At 45.3% G+C, this 24,985-nt stretch overlaps 7 protein-coding genes across 7 annotated transcripts; 4 read left to right on the top strand and 3 right to left on the bottom strand.

The window, feature by feature from the left end:
* Positions 1-530: 530 nt before the first annotated feature.
* On the bottom strand, positions 531-3,868 carry CCR75_008884 (uncharacterized protein; the record flags this gene model as incomplete). Its single annotated transcript, XM_067966931.1, has 2 exons — positions 531-2,532; positions 2,590-3,868. The coding sequence occupies 2 exons, from the start codon at positions 3,866-3,868 to the stop codon at positions 2,309-2,311; spliced, it is 1,503 nt and encodes a 500-aa protein (XP_067822222.1). The 3' UTR covers positions 531-2,308.
* Positions 618-2,243, top strand: CCR75_008885 (uncharacterized protein; the record flags this gene model as incomplete). The annotated part of the gene is made up of 1 exon (XM_067966932.1): positions 618-2,243. The coding sequence occupies one exon, from the start codon at positions 618-620 to the stop codon at positions 2,241-2,243; it is 1,626 nt and encodes a 541-aa protein (XP_067822221.1).
* Positions 3,869-4,167: 299 nt separating the features above from the next.
* CCR75_008883 (uncharacterized protein) lies at positions 4,168-8,051 on the top strand (the record flags this gene model as incomplete). Its single annotated transcript, XM_067966930.1, has 2 exons — positions 4,168-4,218; positions 4,314-8,051. 2 exons carry the CDS (start codon positions 4,168-4,170, stop codon positions 8,049-8,051), a joined length of 3,789 nt encoding a protein of 1,262 aa, XP_067822223.1.
* Positions 8,052-10,372: 2,321 nt separating this feature from the next.
* On the top strand, positions 10,373-11,506 carry CCR75_008882 (uncharacterized protein; the record flags this gene model as incomplete). Its single annotated transcript, XM_067966929.1, has 1 exon — positions 10,373-11,506. One exon carries the CDS (start codon positions 10,373-10,375, stop codon positions 11,504-11,506), a length of 1,134 nt encoding a protein of 377 aa, XP_067822224.1.
* Positions 11,507-12,492: 986 nt separating this feature from the next.
* On the bottom strand, positions 12,493-13,642 carry CCR75_008881 (uncharacterized protein; the record flags this gene model as incomplete). Its single annotated transcript, XM_067966928.1, has 7 exons — positions 12,493-12,773; positions 12,843-12,904; positions 12,976-13,031; positions 13,090-13,127; positions 13,198-13,380; positions 13,439-13,497; positions 13,555-13,642. 7 exons carry the CDS (start codon positions 13,640-13,642, stop codon positions 12,552-12,554), a joined length of 708 nt encoding a protein of 235 aa, XP_067822225.1. The 3' UTR covers positions 12,493-12,551.
* A 215-nt stretch (positions 13,643-13,857) lies between these two features.
* On the bottom strand, positions 13,858-15,216 carry CCR75_008880 (uncharacterized protein; the record flags this gene model as incomplete). Its single annotated transcript, XM_067966927.1, has 1 exon — positions 13,858-15,216. The coding sequence occupies one exon, from the start codon at positions 15,214-15,216 to the stop codon at positions 13,858-13,860; it is 1,359 nt and encodes a 452-aa protein (XP_067822226.1).
* Positions 15,217-15,871: 655 nt separating this feature from the next.
* On the top strand, positions 15,872-17,224 carry CCR75_008879 (uncharacterized protein; the record flags this gene model as incomplete). Its single annotated transcript, XM_067966926.1, has 1 exon — positions 15,872-17,224. One exon carries the CDS (start codon positions 15,872-15,874, stop codon positions 17,222-17,224), a length of 1,353 nt encoding a protein of 450 aa, XP_067821741.1.
* Between the last annotated feature and the right edge of the window lie 7,761 nt (positions 17,225-24,985).

Genomic DNA, 24,985 nt, shown 5'->3' with positions numbered 1-24,985 from the left:
AGATCAATGCGCAAGCCTCAGAAAGGTGGAACTGCACTTAATTTAATTATTTCAAATGTAAAAACCTTCCTTAGCTAATTTAAAAATAGATTTTGGCCGCCAGATTTATATCTGGCGGCGACCACATTTGTTACCCATAATAAATGGGATTTAAGTAACTAACTATTTTAATATTAGATTAAAGGGTATTTTACCCATAAAGTAAATGTACGACAACAACGATTCTCCAACCTATGTTTGCCCCATTACACATCCCATAAAGTAGAACCTTTTAATATTTTTAAAAATCGGGAATAGGGGACGCAGAAAGGGGGTGGATTAATGAAGAGCCAATATTTACAAGAGCTGGAGAGACAAGATCGGAGTATCAATGCTTTTAGTGCATCTTAGTTTATCTATGCTCGTTTTATATGAGATGGATGTGATCTTATATAGACATCAAAATGGATAAAAAGAGGGAAATGCTATATTAACACCCTTTTTCCTTAAATTCACACCCTTCCTGCGAATTTTCATAATCACATTTTTTGCCGAAATTAGTTTCATTATACATGTGTTTATTTTTCTGTAAATATAATTAATAAGTTATAGCAGGTGTAGCTTTTTGCATTATCAAAATGAGCTCCGAGCGCGTGAGCGGATTTCTTGCCGCTGCCACAGTCACGGCAGCCATGGCATCTCTTGCCCTACTGCAAAAAAAGCGAGCAGCAGCATACAAACCGAAGAATCGCAAAGCTATTGATCAGAGCAGGTCAAGTACCTACAGCGCACCCAAGAACGGGTTCACCGGCGTGCTTCTCGACCCTTCTGAAGGGTACGAGCTCTTTGCCATTGACTACTCGATGCACGTACAAATCCGCCAGAAAGTCATCCACAAATTCTTGCAGACGCATCCAGAGGCCGAGAAAAGTGCAGCTGCTATCTTGCTACATGGTGGTGTCGAAGTGGATCGATACGACACGGACATTCAGTACAATTTTCACCAGGAAAGCTTTTTTCAGTACTTATTCGGTGTGCGTGAACCCGGCTGTGCTGGGCTTGTCGACTTGACCACTCGCAAGGCTGTACTTTTTGTACCGCGATTAAGCGATGAATGGGAGCTTTGGTGTGGCGACCGCAAGCCGCTGGCCTACTTTAAAGCGCACTACAAGGTTGACGAGATATTTTATATTGACGAAATAGCGGCTGTGCTGGCGGAAAAGCTTCAAACGGAAAAGATTTACGTTTTGCATGGCACAAATACTGATAGCGGCCTTGAGACAACCACAACGTCTACTTTTGAGGGCATTGCAAATTTCGAAGTGGATCAAATCGCGCTGCATCCAGTGTTGGTGGAATGTCGCGTGATTAAGACGGAGAAAGAGCTTGAATTGCTTCGATTTGTCAATAAATTGTCATCGCGGGCTCATACTCAAGTTATGAAGACAATTCGGCCAGGCAAAATGGAATTTCATGCGGAAAGCGACTTTTTGCATTATGTATACAGTAACGGTGGGGCTCGCTTCCATGCGTATACTTGCATCTGTGGGAGTGGCCACAATGCCTCGGCTTTGCACTATGGGCACTCGGGTGCGCCTAATAATAAACTTCTCGAAGATGGTGATCTCTTTTTAAACGATATGGGCGGGGAATTACATGGCTATACGTCCGATATCACGTGTACGTGGCCAGTAAACGGTTTTTTCTCAACAGACCAACGTATGATTTACGAAGGGGTTCTTAAAGCCCACGATGCTGTCATGGCGGCCATTAAGCCTGGCGTTAGCTATGTTGACATGCATTTACTGTCACATCGCGTATTGACGCAGCATTTGCTTGAGTTTGGTCTTTTTCAGAATGGTACAGTTGACGAGCTGATGGATCATGAAATCTCGGCGTATTTCTATCCACATGGCTTAGGCCATTTTATGGGCCTAGACACCCATGATGTTGGCGGCATTCCCATTGGGTATGAACGCTCTACGAAAAAGATTCTGGCCAAGTTGCGGTGTGTTCGGAATTTGGAAAAGAATATGGTGCTAACAATTGAACCGGGCTGCTATTTTATCGAGGCACAAATCCAAGCGGTTTTGGCCAACCGTGTAACAGCCGCGTTTATTAATCAGGAAATGCTATCGCGGTATCGTTGCACGGGCGGTGTCCGAATTGAATCGGATGTTGTCGTGACGGCGACTGGGGTCGAGTGCATGAGTCAGGTGCCACGAAAAGTTGAAGATATTGAAGCAACCATGCAGAAGAATTAGATGCCGCAGCGAGACCATTTTTGCTGTTGACAATTGACAATGACGATGGCACATACCAATATCCACTAAAATCCAAGCATTTCTAAGAATTCTAAAGTGGTCGGAAAGCTTGTTCTCTTTTCTTGGTATCTCTTCGTACCTAACTGTACATCGTGACTTTTATTTCCTAAGTCATTTGATGACTTGCGTTTGCCTCCTTGGACTGCGCTTTTTGCGCACTTGCTCCTATTTAGCACTTCCTTGCTTGCGGCTTTCCACATCTCATCGAATTGGCACTCAAAGGACACCGCTGACAACAAAGCGTTAAGAGAAACAAATCTCGACATTGCTATCAATTGGTTCTTACCGATTGGCCCAGTGTGCACCACTGTGTAGTCCATGTCGTGTATAGCACTTCTCATCGAGCTTTGGAAGCCTTGCATTACTACTTGACCGTCAAAAATCGCTCCTTGCCACTTGAAGTCCTCTGTACTGTGGCAAACTTTGACACCAGCTTCTAAAAGCACTTTCACCCACTGAAGTCCTCCATCGCACGATTTCTTATAATTTAGTAATATCTGCACGACGACGCCACGGCTCACAGCGGCGCATACTTCCTGAATGATCTGTATCTGGTCAATTCTATCCACACCCATTTGAATCCTCTTGACCGCTTTCTGAATAAACTTGACAAACTCAGTTTCTCCGCACCTGTCGCTATTAAACCAGTAACCTACAACGACAGATCCGGTTTGTCTCTTGAATGGCTGCAGAGCTGTGAAAGGAATGGTCTCGGTGTCTTCCGCTTGATTAAATTCGAAATCGTAGAATTGAACGTCCGGCAGCAATTTCTCATTCTTGTCGTCACTGTTATGTAAAGACCGCTTGACCTTTTCGTGCCCTGTACACGTTTCAGTTACACCAGTAAGGCTATCCTTGCTAAAGTTGTTAACATCAGGATATTGAACTGTAAAGGACGAAATCGACTTGGCGTGGGGTGCCGCAATACTTGTTAAGTCTCCGCTGTTTGGCGCCTGAGTTAAATTCGTGCTGGGGCTGAAAGTCACGGCAGGTCGCTTGGATTTGGAAGTTGACAAAGCAGTATCACCATCAAATTTCATCGAAATTTGTGTGGATAAATTGTTGTCAGCACAAGAATTAGACGTTGCCGACACAAGCAGCGAGTTAGAAGAACAATTGATGTGGGGGGGTTGTGCAGCATTTGTGACATCGCCTGCTGATGCATCATCCACCAGCGGATTGGCTGCGACGAGCGGAAGTGTTGGTGCTGCTTTGGCAAGACTTATTTTCCGCCGCTTGGATTTGACAGAAGCAGTATTGATTAAAACAGCATCACTGCCAATGCCGACCGTCTGTGGGTCCGTACTACATAATGATGCAGAAGATACAGCGGCAAAGTGGCTAGTCCCTGTGCAATGTCCTTTACTAAGCGTTTGCGTGTCTTTGTTCCATGAGCCTCGAGCTGTACGCAATGATTTTATGGAGGCAATCGATGACGATGTTGAAGTTTTAGAGGCGCGGGTAACCGACGATAGACGTTTAGGCTTACGCACAACAGTAGCTAGCGCAGCGAGAACAGCATCGCTTCCAACACCAAGCATGGGTGCATCATTGAAACGATCCATTCTTAAGGCTATCCTTGCAGGCAAATTTTGCAGTGGTGCATCAGTGCGCACTCGACAAGCAAATTATCTGGCGACGTCTGCGGGAAATGTCACTGTAGCCATTTAGTTTGTGTTGTGCACATTAATGATAAAACCCTCTGTAATTGGATATAAGCTGTGTCCGCGCCCGCGCGCACAGTATTCCTACCGTGCGGATAAGCAGCGTGCGCGTCATCGGGTTTAAAAGTAGTGCGTCGTGAGTCTCTTGCGTCCTCGTGGTATTCTGTGCCATATTTCGCTAATAGTTTTGGTCTCGCACAATGGAGCAAGTGCGGTCGACTCCGACGCTCACGACCAACACTTTCGTCCTCGTACGTAGCGGTCAGCGTGATGGTTTTACGTACTCCACGGGCTATCTAACTTTATGCTTGCTCCATGGCATGGCTCACGTATCTTATGACACCAGTGTGAGCTTGTATCTCTACAATGGCATGTGTATCGTCTTGCAGTAACGCCGAACAAGAAGGAGCTGAGCTCCAAGTCGACAACTAAGCAGACTGAAGATACGGCGTTGACGCTCTTTCATCAGCGTCTACAGCAGCGCAATGTTCTCTGTATTCTCAATGAAGATCAACAAAGACAGGAGGAGGATTCGAATGCGTATACTGAACTCTGGGTATTTATTGTCAATGGCATGCAGAGTACAGTCCCTGTAGAGCCTCCGGTGAGCGTTTGTGAGTCAACTGCGGGGTCATGGACCAATTCAACCAATTCGTTGGATCAATGTATACAAAAACACTTCTATGGAGCGCTCTCCTTGGCTCTTCATAAAAAACTAGTTGCGCGGGAGGAATTTGTCCTGACTGCGGATCATTTCTACGAGCCTAACGATGCCAAATTTATTTTTCGTTGTCCATCACTTACTCAACTCAATCACGCCGAAGTATACTTAAACGAAGTGCACCCGATGCTTGTATTCCAGCTGCACTTTCAGCTGCTGGTTCCAAGCAAATTACTGACAGTGGCAGTGGATGTGGTAAAAAGAGATGACTCGTTTTCATCCAGTGATACTTGTATTGATGAATTAGGAGATCTACGATGTTCTTGGGAGCGGCTTGTAGGGCTACCATCCCAGAAAGATCATTCGGTGGTGGATGTGTGGCATATGGAGGACGAGCTCGTACCGCGTATAGTTGCAGATATAAAGTATTCGAATGTGTTGCCATGGTTCCGTACCGTCTCGAAACGAAGGCATAAGCGTCGGATGGATACAAATGACGGCAGTGGGAATGAAGATGAATTGAAGAGGGAAGAACATGACGACGATGCCGACGAAGAGGACGATGACGATAATACTCAAGAGACTGAAGTCGAAACGGACGAATTGTTACGACGGCCGGTGGCTTGTCGGGTCATGAAAGCCAAACAAAAGCGTGATAGTACTAATTCCACGGGAAATGACGAATCAATTGTACCAGTGACGCCAGATCCCCATGTTAATACGCCTAAGGCTGCTTGTCCGATTGTTCGGATGACGCTTCCTCGGGAGGACATTTTGCAGCTGCATGTTGATTTTGATGTAAAAAGCTATAAACGGCGGCGAAGAGACCACAAAATGACATTGAAGAAGGAAGCGAACTATTCATTCACCTTTAAACCGATCCAATCCAATGGAATAAATTCAAGTGAGAAGGCAGCTCCTTGTAATGGTATGAAGAAAATAGCGGTGGACGCTCCGCAATCTGTATCGATGGCTAACTATTCTGTAGTAAAATCCGAAACAACTTTTACAAGACATACGAATGACACAAAGTCTCCTAGTGTGGATGTGTCACTCGTTGAGTCACTCTCTCATGATAAACAACAGGAGATGTTTCTAGTTCAACCGCTAAAGACACATCCTTCATTGCAGGCTCTCCAGGACTATGTTGATGAAGAAGCTAAGGCTTTAGATAAACGGTTGACCGCGAGTTTTGCAGAAAAAGTCAAGTATGTGCCAAATGCCGAATCGTTTATCCCGTTACAACTTCGAGCGACGATGGGCTGGCTTTCAATCGATGAATCAATAGCCGAGCAGCTGCATCGTCGTCTCTATTTAAACCGCTGTAAGTATTGGAAATCCGAGTACACTCACAGGCATCACCTAAAAGGTGGTCGTCAGGTGAAGAAAGAACAACAGCGCCGACTTCTACTTAACTTTGACCAAAATGCGTTCGAAGAACAGAGGCGGGAAGAATCGCTAAAAATGTGGAATAGCTCGAAACGTACTAAGCTCCGTGATGATGAAATTTCATTGGGCATTCAGATGTCAGCATCGGATGCGTTGGTTACTTGGCGGCAAGAGCCAATTGGCATTAGTACATGGTCTGCGCACACGAATTCCCACATCTCTGCTGCAAGTGCTGCGGACAAGAATGACTTAATGGATCGTGTGCAACCTTATTTACAATGCCTTGTCTCGCTTTTAAAAAAAAACGAAAAGCACGAAAGTGATGAAAGTACAATGGAACGGGATCGACGATGGATGAGTTTTGAAGATTACACTCAAGCGACATCCTATACGTGTGACGATGTACTAATAGATAGTGTTGAGGTGGAAGAACCAAAAGTATGCATATCCACACTGGAATCAAGCTTACATGTTGAATCTACTCTCATTTCGGAATATTTATTGCGCGATTTTCGTCCAGTGGCGGCGCCTAAACCAGTAGACTATGTAATCATTTGTCCTCACTCTCCTTCGCAGTGGCTCGCATCTCTCGCGCTCTCTTACTTTACATGCTTCCGTAGTATGTACGGGCAATGTCACATGGGTGACTTGGCCCCAATAAATTTGAGTAATGTGGAAAAAAATCATTATGCGAATGTGGATGTTGCTAATGGGCTTTTACTTGTGAATTGTGCTAAAAGCATGGTGGACCCCTTTGCTAATTTTCGCGCTGCTGGAAAGGTTTTGAGCCCTGTGATGTCGTCTGGTGCGACTAAAAAGAAACAAGCCTTCTCTCGTTCAGCTGTCGCTAATGTCGTATTCATAGTCGCTCCGTTTCGCCGAAGCGATGTGAAGCATAGAATGTGGGTATTAGGTGCATTCTCGAGTGGTTTATTTGGATCTGAAAGCACTTTTGAAGCTAGCGAATGGAGACAGAGCGTGACAATCGAAATGGTGTACTTGGAGGACTTGTATGAAGTAGATGTAAACCCAAGTCCATTTGTACTCATGCCGAGCTGTTTTGGGCTCTACAATCGTGTGTGCGAGAACATACGCCTCAAACCAATTGACGGCGGTGCTAATGCTGTTGGTCGATCGCACTTTATTTGCGAGCGCTTATATCATTTAGCAGACTGGCGTGTTGAAACGCCGTCTTTTAGTCAGAGCGAATCGACAAAGCTGCCGCATATTTATGGTGGGTATTTGCTCTCAAAAGATGGAAAGTGGATTGCGGGCAGTTGTACTGATGCAATTGGTTCAGTGCTCGAGACATATATGATCCTTGTCAGGGAAGACGAGGACGGGAAGGGCCTAGAAAACGCTTTGCTTGAAATGATGCAAAAAATGTTGCATTTTTATGCGCTTTTCGGTGAAAAAAGTGTTTTTGTAATTACACGACTATCGGGCCTGGCGGGAGTTTCGAGCTTAAATGTCAAAGAGCTGTCTGCATGGGAACAATTACGGTCAAGCCGAATGGAGAATTTGATTCCGATGACTTATGAGCCGCATTTATCCTGCATCTTGCTCGTACAGCTCACTGCTGCATCGTATGACGAGGTACAGCTGCGCGACAATCCTTCTTCAACGGTGCTGTATTTTTCCGATAATCTTGGACTCGCTATCATGTCGCCACGAAATGATACGGCTGCTCGCGATAGTAGCCGCGCTTTGTACAATAAAGGTAACAATGCATGGAAAATTACAACCATGAATGAAAGCATGCTTGCTGAAAATCGGGAAGAGAGGGTGCTTAAAGTGACGCTTATGCTAGTCTTACAAAGTTCGAAGGATGGGCCCGTGATTGAATTAATATCATCAAGTATGATGAACACGATTTTGCGCGATTTTCAGGCGCTGTCATACTTGACAATGCATCCGATCACCATGGAAAGGCAGTCGCCACTCCCTTACCACTTGGCAGCGATTTCGAGAATGAGTTGCGAGTTGCAGGTACTAGAGACTCAATTGACTACCGACCCCTTGCAGATGCGGTAATTAATTTAAGTCAGCGCTTGGCAGGCTGCAGAAAAACAGGCCGGTTGCTTGTTACTGTCTTGGTGTCGTAAATACAGCGACTAGATTTAGTCAGTGCACATTGGAGACATCGTGGTTTCACTTTCGCTGTAGTATTGTATAGTTGCAGCTGAATGAATCGCATAAATAACATATTTATAGGATCGTCAAGTGTCTGATAATTTCCTTCGACGACGTTATTCTTCAAAAGGTAAAATTCACGTCTCATGCCACTAGCTCGGAGACGTCGTTGCAAATTTCAAGTAGTATTAGCAAGCGTCATGCCGAATCAATGCAGCGAAGTAGCAGCGGGTAAAGTTAAAGCTTTCTAGTGTGAGGTCACTTAATATACGAATGACCTGTGGCAGTCAACTACGCTTGATGAAATTCAGCCACGTTTCGCAACAATTCTTGAGGTTTCATACTGTGGCAGAGCAAACTTGTTTTTCAAGCTTCCATGAGTCCGACATTGCCAGTGAGTTTAGAAATTATCTTGATAGTCATTGTTTGTAGAATCTCGCTAGAAGACAAGAGGTAATTTTTTAGTTTAATTTTTCATTCTTGCGAATAGAATATACGATGAAGCTTGTTAGGAGGATCAGCAGTATAAATTCGAATGAGTGAATTGGAGAAACAGATTCCGAATATGTTGACGAGGAAAAGCAATGAGATCGTGAAGTGAACGCTATGAGCGGATGGAATGCTGTAAGTATTTTTGGTTCGTATGTATCCTTTCCTTGAGCTATCGGTGCATTTTCACTGCTTTTTACTCAACCCGTTTATTATCCTTCGCCTTTTCAAGTGAACGAATGCTTACGAAAACATTTATAAAAAAGCTCATGATGCGAGCCGTGTAAAATTCGCTCTTTGCATGGAAAGATTATCGATGGCGTCGGTTCAGTGCATACAAAGGGAACGGCATGAGTGGCGTGTTCGCGTTGCAACTATCTATTTACGTTCGTACATATTTAATGCAAGAAAAGACCCTTGGCAGCATATTGAGCCCGACTACAAGAAGTTTATGTTGCTCGAACCGGCGATACACAAAAAAATAACAGTACATCAGCTTAGATCGAAACGAGCAAACAGCACGAGACGGAAGTGGAGCGGACAAAAGTAATTGTCGATCGCCTCGACCGATTGAATAAAAGCTTTCCAAAATCGGCTAGGAGAATGACTGAACTTTTGTACAGCAGCTCGTGATGACCAAGAAGACAAAGCTGCCTTGTGCACAAAGATTGAATAATCGCGGCAGCAACTTAACAGCGCTAAACAGTCAAAACAGCAGTATAATCAGCTTTTAGAATGCAGCGATGCTTTTCTGCGACCGCCTTGAGAATGTCGCTGCCAGAATGCCTAAATCGAATGTGCAACCGCAAGCATCCCAATACGACGGCGATTGTTAAATACACTTAAGCATATGCATTAAAAAGCCACAAGGAAATTATGTAGCTGCTGAAGAAGGTTTCCAATAAATACGAGCAGCATATATCCTCGGCTGCAAGGTCGCAGTGAGCTGAATGTGTTTTTACGAGAACGTGCTCAAGGTAAGCGCGAGATTGACGTCCGTCTCGCAACATTTGGTCGTGATCAGCAAAAGCTTTTTCAAATGTTGTGTTAGTCGATAGAGAATCGTCTCGATTCGAACGAGTAGTAGTAAAGTATTGAGAACGAAGTAGTCGTCCAACTCGCTTACCTTTAAATGTTAATCTTCAACGGCAATCACATGGATAAGCCGCCGAAGAGATGTCCAAGTTTAAAAAAAAGTGGTGTGACAAAAACTGAGCACATAGCTGGACAGGAGTAGCGAGCGTCGCAAGAGCGTGACCAAACAATGCGTTTTGATGTAGTTGTTCGACATGACGTGAATGTTGCAAATTTTTTGGACGTTGCATTCGAGTAAAGATAGAGTCAGTTTTTGGAGGAAAAAAACTGCGCGAGTATTTTGCTACGGGTGACAGTTGCACCAAGCTACGACAGAATTGTAGACAAAACACAAATAAAATCTTTAAATTTAATCTTACCAGCTATAACGCCTTTTCAAGATCGCCTCTACGATTTTCGTTGAAGTTTGTCTGTTCGCGTGCTAGTCATTTTTAGACAAAGATTTGCTTACAACCTTTTGATTTTGCTCTTCCATTTGTATTTGTTGCATGAAAGAACATGTGTCAAGTTTTAACGTTGCCACGGGCTCAACTCACACCGGTGAGTTCAGCCATTACCGTTTCGTGCACGTTGCAATAAGCTTCCGCCTGTTTTTCAAAAGATTGTGTCATCCAATCTTTATATAGGAACGAAAAACAATGGTTTTTGCGATCTTAGTTCGTCGTCATTGTTTTTTTCATTTTCAATCGAGCGTTTTCTTGCTCAAGTTAAGCCATTGCAAGCATTCCGAAAGCAGTGCGCTAATGTTGCAACAACCGGATGCTTCGAGACCGCTGGGGTCACACCATGTCTCTAGCCTAAAAGGCGTGAACATGCTCAGTCCTGTCATAAGTGACGGCCAGGCCACGCGGGTTCACGCAGCTCGAAAAAGTGACTTTCTTACAATGTCACCGGCTTGCAACTTTGAGGCCTTCAGCCTGCACTTTCATTTGCCTTTGAAAGTGGCAGCCGAGAAATTTGGCGTGCGAGCTACAGCATTCAAGAAGCGATGCCGAGTTATTGGCATTCGCCATTGGCCATATCGCAAGGTGCGCAGCCTCAAGCGGTCGTTACAGGAACTTCAAAGGTGTAAGGAGCAGGCTCCGTTAAGTGAGAAACAACAATCTCAGTACGCCACGTACAAGCGCCAATTGGATCGACTATTAGCCCCAGAGACGTATGGGCTCGATCCGTCCGGGCGCCTTGAGCCGCAACACCAGCAGCTACTGACAAGTGACGACGACGACGGCGAATCTGAGGATGGTAATGACTCGCAAGCATCGCAGAGCCCTCGATTTAACAACGAAGTGAGCTACTATGACTACGCAGTACATCCAACGTTTAGTGGCATCACTCAAAGTGATGTCGTTCCAGCGGAATCGTCCCAATATCACTTCCGGAGGAATGAAGTCATGCATTTGCCACCGGCGCACTTGTCAAGCATTGACACATTCGTGGCTTTACGGTCGAGTGCAATGATAAATACTCCACAACAGCTCTATAGCCAATTTGATGGTTTCAAGCCTCCTTTGGGCGACACAGCGGTCGACTTTATGATGAAAGTGTCACCAACGTATTTAAACAAAACTTACGTCGAAGACTTTCCTTCGAGTGGCTTTTATTCCATGAATCTCGCCATTTTGCCACCGGAGACCACGTATGCTGACGTACGATCCTTCAATGATGCTGACGACGAGTATACGGTCCACGCAAGCCAAGTAGACTTTTGCAGTGAAAGGTTTTTTGACGACGTGTTTTTGCAAATCTCGCCAGACTACGGCTGCTTGGTCTAAGTGTTTGTTTCATACATCGCAATTATTCATAAAAAACTTTACTGAATCGCTCATCGTAGGCAACAGTATCTATGCAATTACATTGTATCTTCAGGGCGACAAGCCTGGAGAACCTAAGTGGGTCGTTGAAAATTCAAAGTTGTGCTATTATTGTGAATATTGCTAATAAAAAGGACTTGTGGTAATGTACAACTTGGTCCTTCGTTTTTTCGTTTACAGCAGGGTATAATATATCACTCGCTCTAGTGGTCGGTATCGCGATTTACTTGAATAACTTTTGCTGATGCTTTTCGCCAAAAATAAAGCTCGTAATCACTAGAATCGAATCCTTACAAGATATGGAGAAGACGTAGGATCACCAACAATATGGTCACTTCGATCTACACACGAGCGCAGCTTTATTTGGCCAAATTTGCTACAGTATCCTGTAGCAAAGCGCACGAAGCGCTCCTAATAAAAGTTAAGCATCATTGCTGCCATGCTTCCTTTCTCTGCATGAGCTGGAAGTAGGATAAGATACGGTAATTCGTCAAAATCTTGTTGAGCGATTACAATGAATTTTTACCCACTTGGTATTATTTAATTTGCAGATTGATGTCTATAAATACTTCTAAATCTATGATTAACTATCTTCTTAAGTTTTGCTGATCTAAATAATGCTCGCAAGAAGCGCGGCGACGTTATCGCTGCGCCTGGGCAATTTCTACTTCAATGCAAATTTAGAAGTACGCGATGAAAATTTCGAAAGGCCCCACCAGCAAAAAAAGCAGATGCTGCTAAATATATACAGCCATCACCATTTGAACTTGCTCTGACAGACTGCGCATAAAAATCAGCTTTATTCCCTTGTTATGCGTGTAAGATGAAGCATAGGTGAGGAGGATATAAGAGCTTGCTAGAACGTAACCGAGTTGCGCTGGCACTACAGATGAAAGGAATGGGAGGATTAATTCAGTCTACTACAAATAAAGCGGACTCATAAAATGGGGTGTCAAAATGATAAAATGGCTGCCAATATTTCAGTGCCCTAATGATTTATAAGTCATTACGCAGTTCCACTACCGGAAGTGGAGTTTTTCATATCTGGTAGAATGCCTACATAGTCTTTCCTGTTGCGCGGGTACCATTTATAATATGAAACCAGTACAATGGCGACAACAAGTGCCAACATCACAAACAGCAGCAAAATTCGACTAGTCAGAGCTTTGCAGGCCATGGATCGAATGTGGCCCTTTGCCTCATAAGTATCTTCTTCTATTTGGGCAACCTGATTGACAAAACACACAGAATCAAATATAGTCACAGTGAACCAACCAGCTGTGAAATAAAGTCATACATTTAGCCCGGTATGCTCCAGCTGATTGCGTTGCTGTAGCAAATTATTGGCAACATTCTCCGCTGTCAATTCACAATACATTACTGAACTTAAACACCTTTCAACAAAAGCATCCAAACGTGAACAATCATACCAACTGCTTCTGTTTGAGCCAGAGTGCGCTGAGCTTCAGCCAAATGACGTCCATTTCTAGCACAAAATTAAAGCGTGAATATAAATTCGATCATAACGCAAATGTATCAGAAACCTATCAGCGCGTTCAACGCAGCGTTCTATTTGTTCGTCCTGCGCAATCGATCAAAAACGCGTCAGGGCTACAAATTGCTTAGCACATATCTTCCTATTGACCACTTACCCTAGTTGCATCTTTCCATGATTCCGATGCTTTTCCCGCACGTGCATCCCCCACCAATATCTCCCTTTCAAGTGACGTCTTCAGCGCAACCCACTTAGTTCGACATCTCCGCACTTGCTCCATCATCTGCTTCCTCGCGCTGGGAGTCGACCCATTCTTCGCTTCATTCTCCAATATGCGAATCTGCCGCAACAATTCTCCTCAGCAATGTCATACAAGCATAAATACATCAATCACGCACGTATCGCTCAACTTCATCAACACAGCTCTTTGCTTCTACAACAAGCTCATCACGCCTGACTAAAAACAAAGAAATAAGTACCAGACGACAGAATGAAGTAATTAATACTTATCTACCCGAATTCGTGGCGTGTGCATACTCGTCAAGAGCCTTAAAAGCAGCCTCCTGATATTGGTCAAAGTCTACCAAGTACTTGTCGAACATACTGCGTTCTCTGCTTCCTTAATGAACGTTTTAATCATATCGGCCGACAATAGCTATTGTGGGACAAGCAATTAAATTTTGCACCGTCCCACAAGAAACATTAAATCGAAAAACAACAATTTACACAGCCAAAAAGTTCGTTTTAATCACCTTTCTAAAGTAGCAATACATGATACGACTACTTCACAAGAATTTTGATCCCATGTCGAAATGGCTTAATACTCCTCAGCAAACTCTTCGTCCTCGCCCTCACCCTCCGCTGTCTCAGCCGACACTTCTTCATAGTCCTTTTCTAAAGCCGCCAAGTCCTCTCGAGCTTCCGAAAACTCTCCTTCTTCCATGCCTTCACCGACAAACCAGTGTACAAACGCACGTTTCGCGTACATGAGGTCAAATTTGTGGTCAATGCGAGAAAACACTTCGGCAATCGCGCTCGTGTTCGAGATCATACACACCGCACGCTGCACACGTGCCAGGTCGCCACCAGGCACTACCGATGGCGGCTGGTAGTTAATGCCACACTTAAAGCCGGTAGGACACCAGTCTACGAATTGAATCGTGCGCTTGGTCTTGATCGTTGCCACGGCCGCGTTTACGTCCTTTGGAACGACATCGCCACGGTACATAAGGCATGTCGCCATGTATTTGCCATGACGTGGATCACACTTGGCCATCATCGAAGTCGGCTCAAAAGCACTATTAGTGATCTCTGCCACGGACAATTGTTCATGATAAGCTTTTTCAGCGGAAATAACAGGGGCGTACGAACTCAGCATGAAATGGATACGCGGATACGGCACAAGATTGGTTTGGAATTCGGTAATGTCGACATTTAGCGACCCATCGAAACGTAGCGAAGTTGTGAGCGAGGAAATCACTTGCGCAATTAGACGATTCAAGTTCGAGTACGTGGGGCGCTCAATGTCCAGCGACCGACGGCAAATATCGTAAATGGCTTCATTGTCAAGTATCACGGCAATATCTGTGTGTTCCAGCAGCGAGTGAGTAGACAGGACCGAGTTGTACGGTTCGACGACAGCCGAGGATACGAGAGGCGATGGGTAGATAGTAAAGCCGAGTTTGCTCTTGCGGCCATAATCGACCGACAGGCGTTCTAAAAGCAGCGAACCCAAGCCCGAACCAGTACCGCCCCCAACGGCATTAAATACCATAAAGCCCTGCAATCCTGTGCACGCGTCAGCGAGTTTGCGGACACGGTCGAGTACAAGGTCCACGACCTCCTTCCCAATCGTGTAGTGGCCACGTGCATAGTTGTTAGCGGCATCCTCCTTCCCAGAGATAATCTGCTCGGGGTGATACAGCTGACGGTAGGTACCCGTGCGTACTTCATCGCAGACGCTTGGTTCCAGGTCGACAAAAACGGCACGTGGCACGTGTTTGCCAGAGCCAGTCTCGGAGAAAAAGGTCGAGAACGAGTCATCGCCCATGGCGGACGAGTCACTCGGGATCTGGCCATCCGGCTGGATGCCGTGCTCGAGGCAGTAGAGTTCCCAGCAAGCATTGCCGACCTGGATACCGCCCTGGCCGAGATGAATGGACAAGATTTCACGCATCTTTAGTATTAGCAGAGTGTTGGTCGTCAACGGTCAACTGGAAACGTTGTGAGGGCGTCTACAGTCGAGTTGGAGAATGGCGCGCAAAAGGGGAAAGGGAGTCCGCACGCCGCCCATTTCGTTTGAATGTTTGAAAAATCGCTTTTTGGCAAATAATAGGCCGTTCATTCTAGGTCCTGTCGCTGGTGTTATAATAATGAATTCAACTAACCTTTGTCGGTGATGTAATTAACACAAGTGTAAAAGATTTGCAGCTGCGAAAAGTCTATGAAAAAATACAGAATTAAGGTTCAAGGAGACAAAAGTGGCGACCAGTACGAACATGTCGCGCTGCTGTCGTATCGTAGCACTGGCGGCTCTTTATTACACAACGATCGAATTTCACATTAATTCAGTAATAGATGTTTGAGTTCGTTCAAACTCGGTCTCACTTTTTGTATAAATGTTTGCGGATCTCTCCTGTAATTTAATGCCGAAGCTCCCGACAACATTGTGTGTCTCATACTTGCATAATATATAGAATCTCAATTTTTATAAACATCCTTCGTTTTGTCTGACTGGCGGAGTCGTTCCTGCACGCATTGTCCAACAACACACAAACCATTCACACCTTCATTGCCTCTAAAACTTTTTACTCCTAGCAACTCGCTTCAACATGCGCGAGATCTTGTCTATCCACCTTGGCCAGGGTGGCATCCAGGTCGGGAACTCGTGTTGGGAACTCTACTGCCTCGAGCACGGTATCCAGCCAGACGGCCAGTTCCCTAGCGACTCAACTGGCAGGAGTGACGACTCGTTCTCGACCTTCTTCTCCGAGATCGGCTCGGGGAAGTACGTCCCGCGGGCTGTGTTTGTCGACTTGGAGCCCACGGTCTGTGACGAAGTGCGCACGGGTACCTACCGTCAGCTATACCACCCCGAACAGATCATTTCTGGCAAAGAAGATGCCGCTAACAACTACGCTCGTGGCCACTACACGATAGGCAAGGAAGTCGTAGACCACGTGCTTGACCGGATCCGTAAACTTGCCGATTCGTGCACGGGTCTGCAAGGTTTTATGGTGTTTAACGCAGTTGGTGGCGGCACGGGCTCTGGCTTTGGCTCGCTGCTACTCGAGCGTCTTTCCGTCGACTATGGCCGCAAGAGTAAGCTCGGATTTACCATCTATCCGTCTCCGCTCCTCTCAGGAGCTATAGTAGAGCCTTACAACTCGGTCCTTTCCACTCACGCTTTACTGGAGCACACTGACGTGGCAGTCATGCTCGATAACGAGGCCATTTATGACATTTGCCGTCGATCTTTAGACCTCGAGCGACCCACGTATACGAATCTTAATCGATTAATTGCGCAAGTGATTTCCTCGCTCACAACTTCGCTACGTTTCGATGGGTCGCTAAATGTCGACATTACCGAGTTTCAAACTAATCTCGTGCCGTATCCGCGTATCCATTTCATGCTGAGCTCGTACGCTCCTGTTATCTCCGCTGAAAAAGCTTATCATGAACAACTGTCCGTGGCGGAGATCACTAATAGCGCCTTTGAACCTGCCTCGATGATGGCCAAGTGTGACCCACGTCATGGCAAATACATGGCGACGTGCCTTATGTACCGTGGTGATGTCGTTCCAAAAGACGTGAACGCGGCCGTGGCTTCGATCAAGACCAAGCGCACAATTCAATTCGTGGATTGGTGTCCGACAGGCTTTAAGTGTGGCATTAATTACCAGCCGCCATCTGTAGTGCCTGGTGGCGACCTGGCTCGAGTACAGCGTGCTGTGTGTATGATCTCGAATACGAGCGCTATTGCCGAAGTGTTTTCACGCATTAACCACAAATTTGATCTCATGTACGCGAAACGTGCGTTTGTACACTGGTTTGTGGGTGAAGGCATGGAAGAAGGAGAGTTTTCGGAAGCTCGAGAGGACCTGGCGGCTTTAGAAAAGGACTATGAAGAAGTGTCGGCTGAGACAGCGGAGGGTGAGGACGAAGAAATTGGTGAGGAGTATTAACTTAAGCAGCCTAGAGATGCCAGAAGGTCGATATGAATTATAAGCATCCAGTTTACCATTTTAATCATCTGAAAGAAAAAGTCTTAGTATTGAATTTAGCGATTGAAAGTCATCACCGTTGCTTGTAGGAGATAATATTTTATATCATTCTTCTTATAGGAGTTAAAACTTTCTACCTACTGCTTATAATTTGCAAATCGATTTCGCCATGACAGACACGAACTATTACACTTTTTAATCAATTTGAAATATCAATTGATAGTTTGAAATTTGAAATTTGAAAGAAAAGGAAAATGTTGGATTTAAATACAAGAGGACCCAGACTAGCCCGTAACAGCTTATTTAGATCAGTTTGCCAGCAGGAAAGACCACAAGCTATGTCGTCACCCGCCACCTAGGGAAGGGGTGACATGGAAGCAACTCACCTGTAAGAAGTGGAATGGAACAAACAAACTAGTGGACATACAAAATGAGGCAAAATAGAGAGTGTTATTAGCTTTATTTCTCCTAGCTTGCTACGAATTTCACGGCAGGAGAAATTAGAAAACGAAACTCCTACAGTCGTCCGCGGAAACACGATGACGATAAATACTACACGAACCACTTTGTTGGTTCATCACCTTGAAGCTTGTCTTTCAAAACTCCTCCTCGTCGACACTGTTCATGACAAAAACACTTGATCCTTGCTTTTCCATCGTCGACTTAAATCTACTTTCTTTAAACCGATCACTTGGCGCAATTCATCCAGTCTTGATGCAGCCAACGCCTTTGTAAGTATGTCCGCAGGCATATTCAAAGTCTCTCGATACTCGGGTGTTATAATTTCACGCTTAGTAAAACCACCGACAACCTTGATGCGAACATAAACATGTTTGGCCTTGGCTGGTGCTCTCTTGCCATCAACCTGCTTCAAAGCAGCTTAGTTATCCACTCGCAGCGACATCGGTTCTTCAAAGCTTCAGCTTGCAAAAAAATCAGCTTCAGCTTGAACCAAAAAATCGGTTCTCTGGGTTGAGTACTTGGCCATTAAAATGGGAGCCAAATCAGGGGAGGCGTATCTGACAATATTGTCCAGTACTTGTAACCCCCCGCCCCCTGCTGCATTGCTCACAGCCACTAAGTATAAAAAATGCTCAGGCCAAGACCGCCACGCCTCCTTTTATTAGTAAAGAGTTTAATCGCTGAGCAGCAGTTATTGTTGTCTTGAACGTGTCGTGCATCCTCTTCATCACGTATTCTAGAGTTGGTAAAACTTGCCACATGAATCCACTTGTTTGCTGAGAATGTCCCAGCAGTGCCCGTAAGATATTGTCTAAAAACGTCAGATTTGACACTCTTCGTCCAAAGAATTCCACATGATTCTTGGGCCATGTCAATCTGTCTCCAAAACGTCTTTCCCCATCTGAAGCAGTGTGAAGTGGACTTGTACTGAAACAGTACAAGTCGCAGTGCCCCGTTACACCCAGCGAACATTCGAATAGCCAATTTTCGTTGTCTGGCTTCCGGTGTCCTGTAATTTACCAGGGGTTACGTTCGCTGAGTCGGCACTGGGGGCTTTGAGGTTGAAACGGAGGAAATTGCACAGGGTTAAAGGGATTTATTGTTCCTTCTGTGCCACCCAAGCTCGTGCCCATGGATAGTACCGATTTTGGTTACCCAAATTTCATTTCGACCCCTCACCAAGGAATTGTCCAAAGAATCGCGGTGTAGTCGACCAGCGAAATCCGCACCTAGCATAGATGTAAACATCCCACTTTCAACCGCACCTCTTATCTTTTCATCCTCGGTCAACCTGGATCGAGATGCTTCTATCTTCTTCATTTGTTTATCCATCCTAGTAAGCATATCCATCATCTTGGATAGCGCCTCAGTTTCCGTACCCGTTCAGAGGTTTGAGGTGGTATGGTTGTTGCCGATTCCGACCTAGCCCTTTCGTGACTAGAAGATGTCGGAAGTTCGACATCACTTGCAGGTGAGTTGGTAGTTGGGCTCATGACCTGTTAAAACGGTGTAGAAAAAATAAGAAGGGGGTTAGCTTATGAACGAAGTAGTAAATGGGAAACTAGTATGTATTATCTTAATCCTACTTGTGCTTCACTAAGTAGCCTGTCCTAAATTACTTAAAATGAGTTAATTAGTATCTGAAACATCATAGAGCATGCGACTGTGTAACCTAGGTGAGTAATAAACCCTAAATTTGCACTCACTGTACCTTCTTTGTGTGCATCTTGGAAAGTCGCATGACGCACCTTCTCTGCGTGTAACTTGAAACGTCGCCCTATGCACCTTTTTTGTGCATATTTCAACAGGGAATTGGCTCATTTCGCCCAAGCGATCGAGCACGAATCTCGCTCGGTCGAGCTTTTGGAAAAGAGGTGTTGGCCAACATTGAAGATAAGGTGGGGCGCAAGGAGACCCGCACGTGTTATAATTGCGGTCAAGTCGGACACGTGAATCCGACTGCAAATCCAAACGAGAACTTCGAAATAATGGCCGACACGGAAAATCAGCCGAAAATATAGTTTTGGCGATTCAGGAGGCCAGAGGAAACCGCGACGATTTTGATAATCCAAACGATATTACTGAAAGCTTGAGTTCAGATGCCTGGATACTCGACAGCGGGTCATGGGTAATGCAGCGGATAAAGAAGCGCTGCAAGTTGTTGATTGACAACCCGTTTTATGGTTTGACGTTAAGAGGTTGGTGTCCTTGACACATCGGCCTGCCAAAGAAGATGATGTGGCCCTCTATACTCTTATCTGGATCGGGTCGCTCGCTTGCAGCATTTCCACCTTATGGAGTCAGAAATGAAGCAAAGTGACATTGTAACGGGGCACTGACGACTTGTACTGCTTCAGTACAAGTCGACTTCGCACTGCTTCATTGCGAGTGGTGCCTCACGTCACTTCACGTTCAATAGTACGTGCAGAGAAAAACTCTCTTTGATGCAGAGAGATTAAAGTAAACTCTATTAATTATAATTGAGTTCTTCTGTTTCTATCTTTTTAATATTAATTTAGACATAAACTAATACGAATGTCTCTCTCTTTGCACGCGTCCAGCGCTGACTGGACCGCGGAGAAAGTAGATATAATGGCCTATATTTACCAATATATAAGCTTTAATTTTATCTACCTTTTAAAAATATATATTAATTAACAACCTTTAAGTGTTAATTTCATGTAACGATACACCTGTTGCATCACCGCTCCCTTATACGACAATCCCTCCGATTGTTATTGAATAGAGTGGTCACTATAAGACCACTTGATTGAAAACGATCTTAATTGGTCAGAACCATCATTTTTAGTTTTATCGCATTATTAAAAAGTCCATGCGGTAAGCGAATAGTGCGGCGTCTTCGGCTGTTACTCCTCACAATAAATATCCATTATTTATTGCGACAAAGCTACATGGCCTTGATCCCAGCGCGAACAACTTTCGCGCTGAGGAAGATTTTTATCTCGATGATTTTCTTAAGCATCAATAGTATAGTGGCAACAACAAGCGAGATAAAGTCTCGCTTATGCAAGCCTGGAGGGCGTTTATTCGCAATGTCAAAGACATTGGACGCGAAGCCTGGCTTCATAGACTTAACGCGATTCGCGTTAAGTTTGAGAAAGGAACTCCAACCGGTGCAAGAGATAAATTGCATCGGTTGTCTCGTGAGGCAGGACCTCCATGCCTTACGTGGGGCGATCCCTATCCGTTTTGTGTTGACAACACGAAACGAGTTAAAGGGGATGTTTATTCCCGTTCTTCGCCCTTGGAAAGGGCTCGCATCTCTATCGAGATGCGCGATGCCATTGACGTTTTGCAGTCAATTTACATGCGCCAGGGCGCGTGTTTTCCGATGGACCTTCTGAACCATCGGGTGGGTCTCGTCGTACTGACGGACGAGGCCCTCAACGTCAACAATCAGCTGGGAACGAGGCTCCCAGCTGTCATGCGAAGGTAGATAACCGCGCTAGCGAACCAGATAACTCGTTCGCTGCCCCTTCACATCTCAGTGGCTTAGAATACGTTCCACAAGGAAACGTTGACCAGCGTGGGAATCCACCAATAATTATGGTGGTGGAGAAAATTAGATCCGAACCGTGTGTCGGATCTAGAGTCGAAGATCGACAAGCTCGACCGCTACCTCCATGTATTTGGGGAGGGCATGATCACGAGTGCGGTAAGCGTCACTTGTTGGAGCAGACGGTGCAAGCTCACTATATCAAACATTTGGAAATCGTTCTAAGAATGCGTACTCAATATCGGAGTACGAACGGAAGTATCACGCTCTTCGTGATGTGCTGTCGTCAGCGCATCGCAGTTTTGAGAATCTTCGGACCCGACACGAGAATCTCAAGATTCAGCATGAGAACCTGGTCCGTGACCACAAGAATCGCTTAAAGATTCTTTAAATCGGTGGTCAGATCCGTCCTCGGAAGAAACCGCGTACTGATAGTACGGGCGGAGCCGACAAACGTAAACATAGGATGCGTTCGCATCCTACGTGGTAGTTCTATTGTGTACGCATTGCCTCTGCGATGCAGTACACGGAATGGCCTAATGAACTTGGGTAGTCTTATACTGCTACCCGCATTAGTGACCACACGCTTAGGAAGTTTACCGTAAAGAGCTACCCCTAATAGTGACTGCTCGCTTAGGTAAGTTACCGTAAGGATTAGTATTAGGTCATTAATTTCACTGAAAGAACATTTGCTCTTCCATTAATGTCTGCGTTCCGTTTCTGACGGTCCACTGCGTTAGTAATGGAATTCTGTATGAACAGATTACTAATTCTCGAGCCAGCAGAAATTCTTCTGCTGACTTACTTGTTTTGTCTTTTTCAGTGCGCTTTGTGCGCACTGCCATGAGATCTTTCTCATCTTCAATGTCGATTGCTTCGACATCGACATCACTCGCGTCGTTGGTAACTTCGACGCGTGATGAGCATGAGCCAGAAATGGTTTTGCTCGTGCGAGTCCACCCCCCCCTAAACTAGAGGATCCCTCTAATTGGGTGGGTAGCGTGGATGGCGTAAGCCATTCACGAAGAATGGTGTATGCGTTGCAGACGCATGCATCAAATGTTGATGGCGAATTTTACCATCTGTAAACTCGCTTTAATTCGGATACGATTGGACGTAACCTCGAAGTATCTCTTCGAGGACGCGATTTACGCGTTCCGTATGGCCATCTGTCTCTGGATGATTAGAAGTTGACATAGTCAGCCGTGTTCCGAGAGATTGGAACACGGATTGCCAAAACTCCGCCGTGAATCGTGGATCTCTATCCGATACTAGTTCCCGGAATAAACGGTGGAGTTTGAATACCGCGTCGATAAAGACACGGGCACAACCCGGAGCCGTGATCGACTTTGGTACTGCAACAAGATGTACCATCTTGCTGAATCTGTCTACAAAAACAAGGATATCATTGTTTGTGTGATCGCCTTCGGGAAATTCGAAGACGAAGTCCATAGATACGGACTGCCAGCATTCTGCCGGCAGTGGTAGAGGTTGGAGAGGTGCACGGGATGAAAGGCTAGGCTTCACCCGTTGGCATACTTCAAAAGCACGAATGTACTTGCGCACGAACCGATACTGGCGGGGCCAGTAAAAGTCGCGACTTGCTCTGAGATAAGTTTTCTCACGTCCACGATGCCCACTTGTTAGTGCATCGTGACACTCATACATGATGCGCAAGCGCAAATTATTGTGAGTTGAAATGACGACACGTGGAGTATCGCCGGCAACGGCTGTGTAGTACAGTAAGCCTTTGCGTGTTGTGTATCGATCGGATGACGATCGATGTAAAGCAAGTAAATCTTTAAAAGATTAATTGGATGGATTCGTCAGATGATCTATTAAACGCATAAGGTCTTTAACTTTTGTTTAGGCTTTTTATGTCATCAAACAAAGTTGATGACGATAAACTTGTAATGAATATGCAACAGTCGGATTTTTTTCCAATTTTGGAGTGCGCAGCCGGCTCAATATCGGTTCGGCGTAATAACGCATCAACAACGACATTAAGTCGTTCTGGTTCAAATTCCACGGAGAAATTATACTCCGCGAAGAAGGATAGCCACCTCGCTCTTCTTTGCGAGAAGTGTGGGATGTTTACGGCCGCGCGTAATGACGCATGGTCCGTATATACGATGAACGGTCTATCTTCGAGGAGATAGACCCTAAATTTAGCCAGTGTATGTTTCATGGTAAGGAGTTCCTTGTCACGCACTGGATAATTGCGTTCAGCTGATTGCAGCTGACGCGATTGGTAACAGACGACGCGCTCCGCGCCGTCTGTATCGTATTGCATTAACGCATAGCCGATTGCGAAATCGCTGGCGCCACAGACCACATGTAATGGTCTGTCTTGATCTGCAATCGCCAAGACGGGCGATTGCATCAAGCTTTGCTTGATACCTTCGTAGAAACGCTGACAATCAGCGTTCCAAAGCCACTTCTCGTCTTTTTTCAAGAGACGAGAGAGATGTACTGTCATTTCGGCATAATTGTGTGAGTACTTGTGCAAATACGCCGCTAAAAACCAAGGAACTTCTAAGTCCCTTGGCATCGACTGGAACTGGCCAGTAAGTAATTGCCTTGATCTTTTCGAAATCAGGGCGCACGCCGTGTTTACCGACGATGCGTCCAAGAAGTGGTATTTCGCTTGCAGCGAATAAACACTTTTTAAAATTTGCGTGCAACTTATGCTTTCGCATAAGTGTAAGAACCTGACGAAATTGAGTTTATGAACTTTCACGTCCGTCTTTCCGTCCGTGGCTCGGCTATGGACGAATACATCGTCGAAATAACTCGGTGCGAGCATTTCCGTCCACGCTTCGGCTATGGACGAATACATCGTCAAAATAACTCGGTGCGATCTCGCATCGGTTTCAACAGATTCATTACGCATCTGTTGAATGTTCCAGGGGCGTTACTAAGCCCCTGTGGCATTACTAGTCATTCCTAGAGCATCCCACTGGGTGTGCTCACTACTGTGTACGGGATATCCCGTTCATGCATAAGGATCTGATAAAATCCATCGATCAGACCTATAGACGCAAAGATGGTACTCTTAGACATACCATCTTTGATTACGTCTTCTCTAGGTATCGGCGTTTGAGCCGGTGTCGTTGCAGCATTCAGTTTGTTGAATGCGTGCACTATCCGCCACCCTCCTGTGGCATTTCGTACACAGAAGGTCGGAGAGCTATGTGGGGAGGTTGACTCCCTCACATGGCCCGCTTTTAATCGATCGATCGCAAGTGCTTGTTCACGAGGCAGTGGCCACTGCTTCATGACAAAGTACTTCGAGCCCGGTTTGAGCTCGATCTCATGTCGAGTGTCTTTATCCTTAGGCCACTCGCAGGGAACTGCTTCAGGGAATACATCCCTGAATTCAATCAAATCCTTGTATAAAGGATATGTCTTAAGTGACTCCCAGGATTGAGTAGTATATCTCTCGATCCGAGTCTTCACATCGAGGACCCTTTCGTCCATCGATGAGCTGCTGAGAGCCCGTTCGTTCTCTGCAAAATTTACCGCTGACCTATTATCGTTTACGTATTCGTCCTCTTTGACGAGTACGTAGATCTGCTTGAATCTAACACAATGCAGATCTCTCAAGAATCGCTTGGGTTCTAGGGTTGGTAATTGATTTATCTCCGAAGTTAACTTCGGAGGCGCATTCAGATCAAGAGTATAAGCGCCTACTCTTGATCCGTCATTGACCGAGACATTCAATGTCTCGGTTTGTTCCTAGG

The sequence above is a fragment of the Bremia lactucae genome, linkage group LG2 (assembly GCF_004359215.1).
Source record: "Bremia lactucae strain SF5 linkage group LG2, whole genome shotgun sequence".
NCBI classification, from domain to species: domain Eukaryota; phylum Oomycota; class Peronosporomycetes; order Peronosporales; family Peronosporaceae; genus Bremia; species Bremia lactucae.
This window is presented reverse-complemented; position numbering and strand designations above follow the sequence as displayed.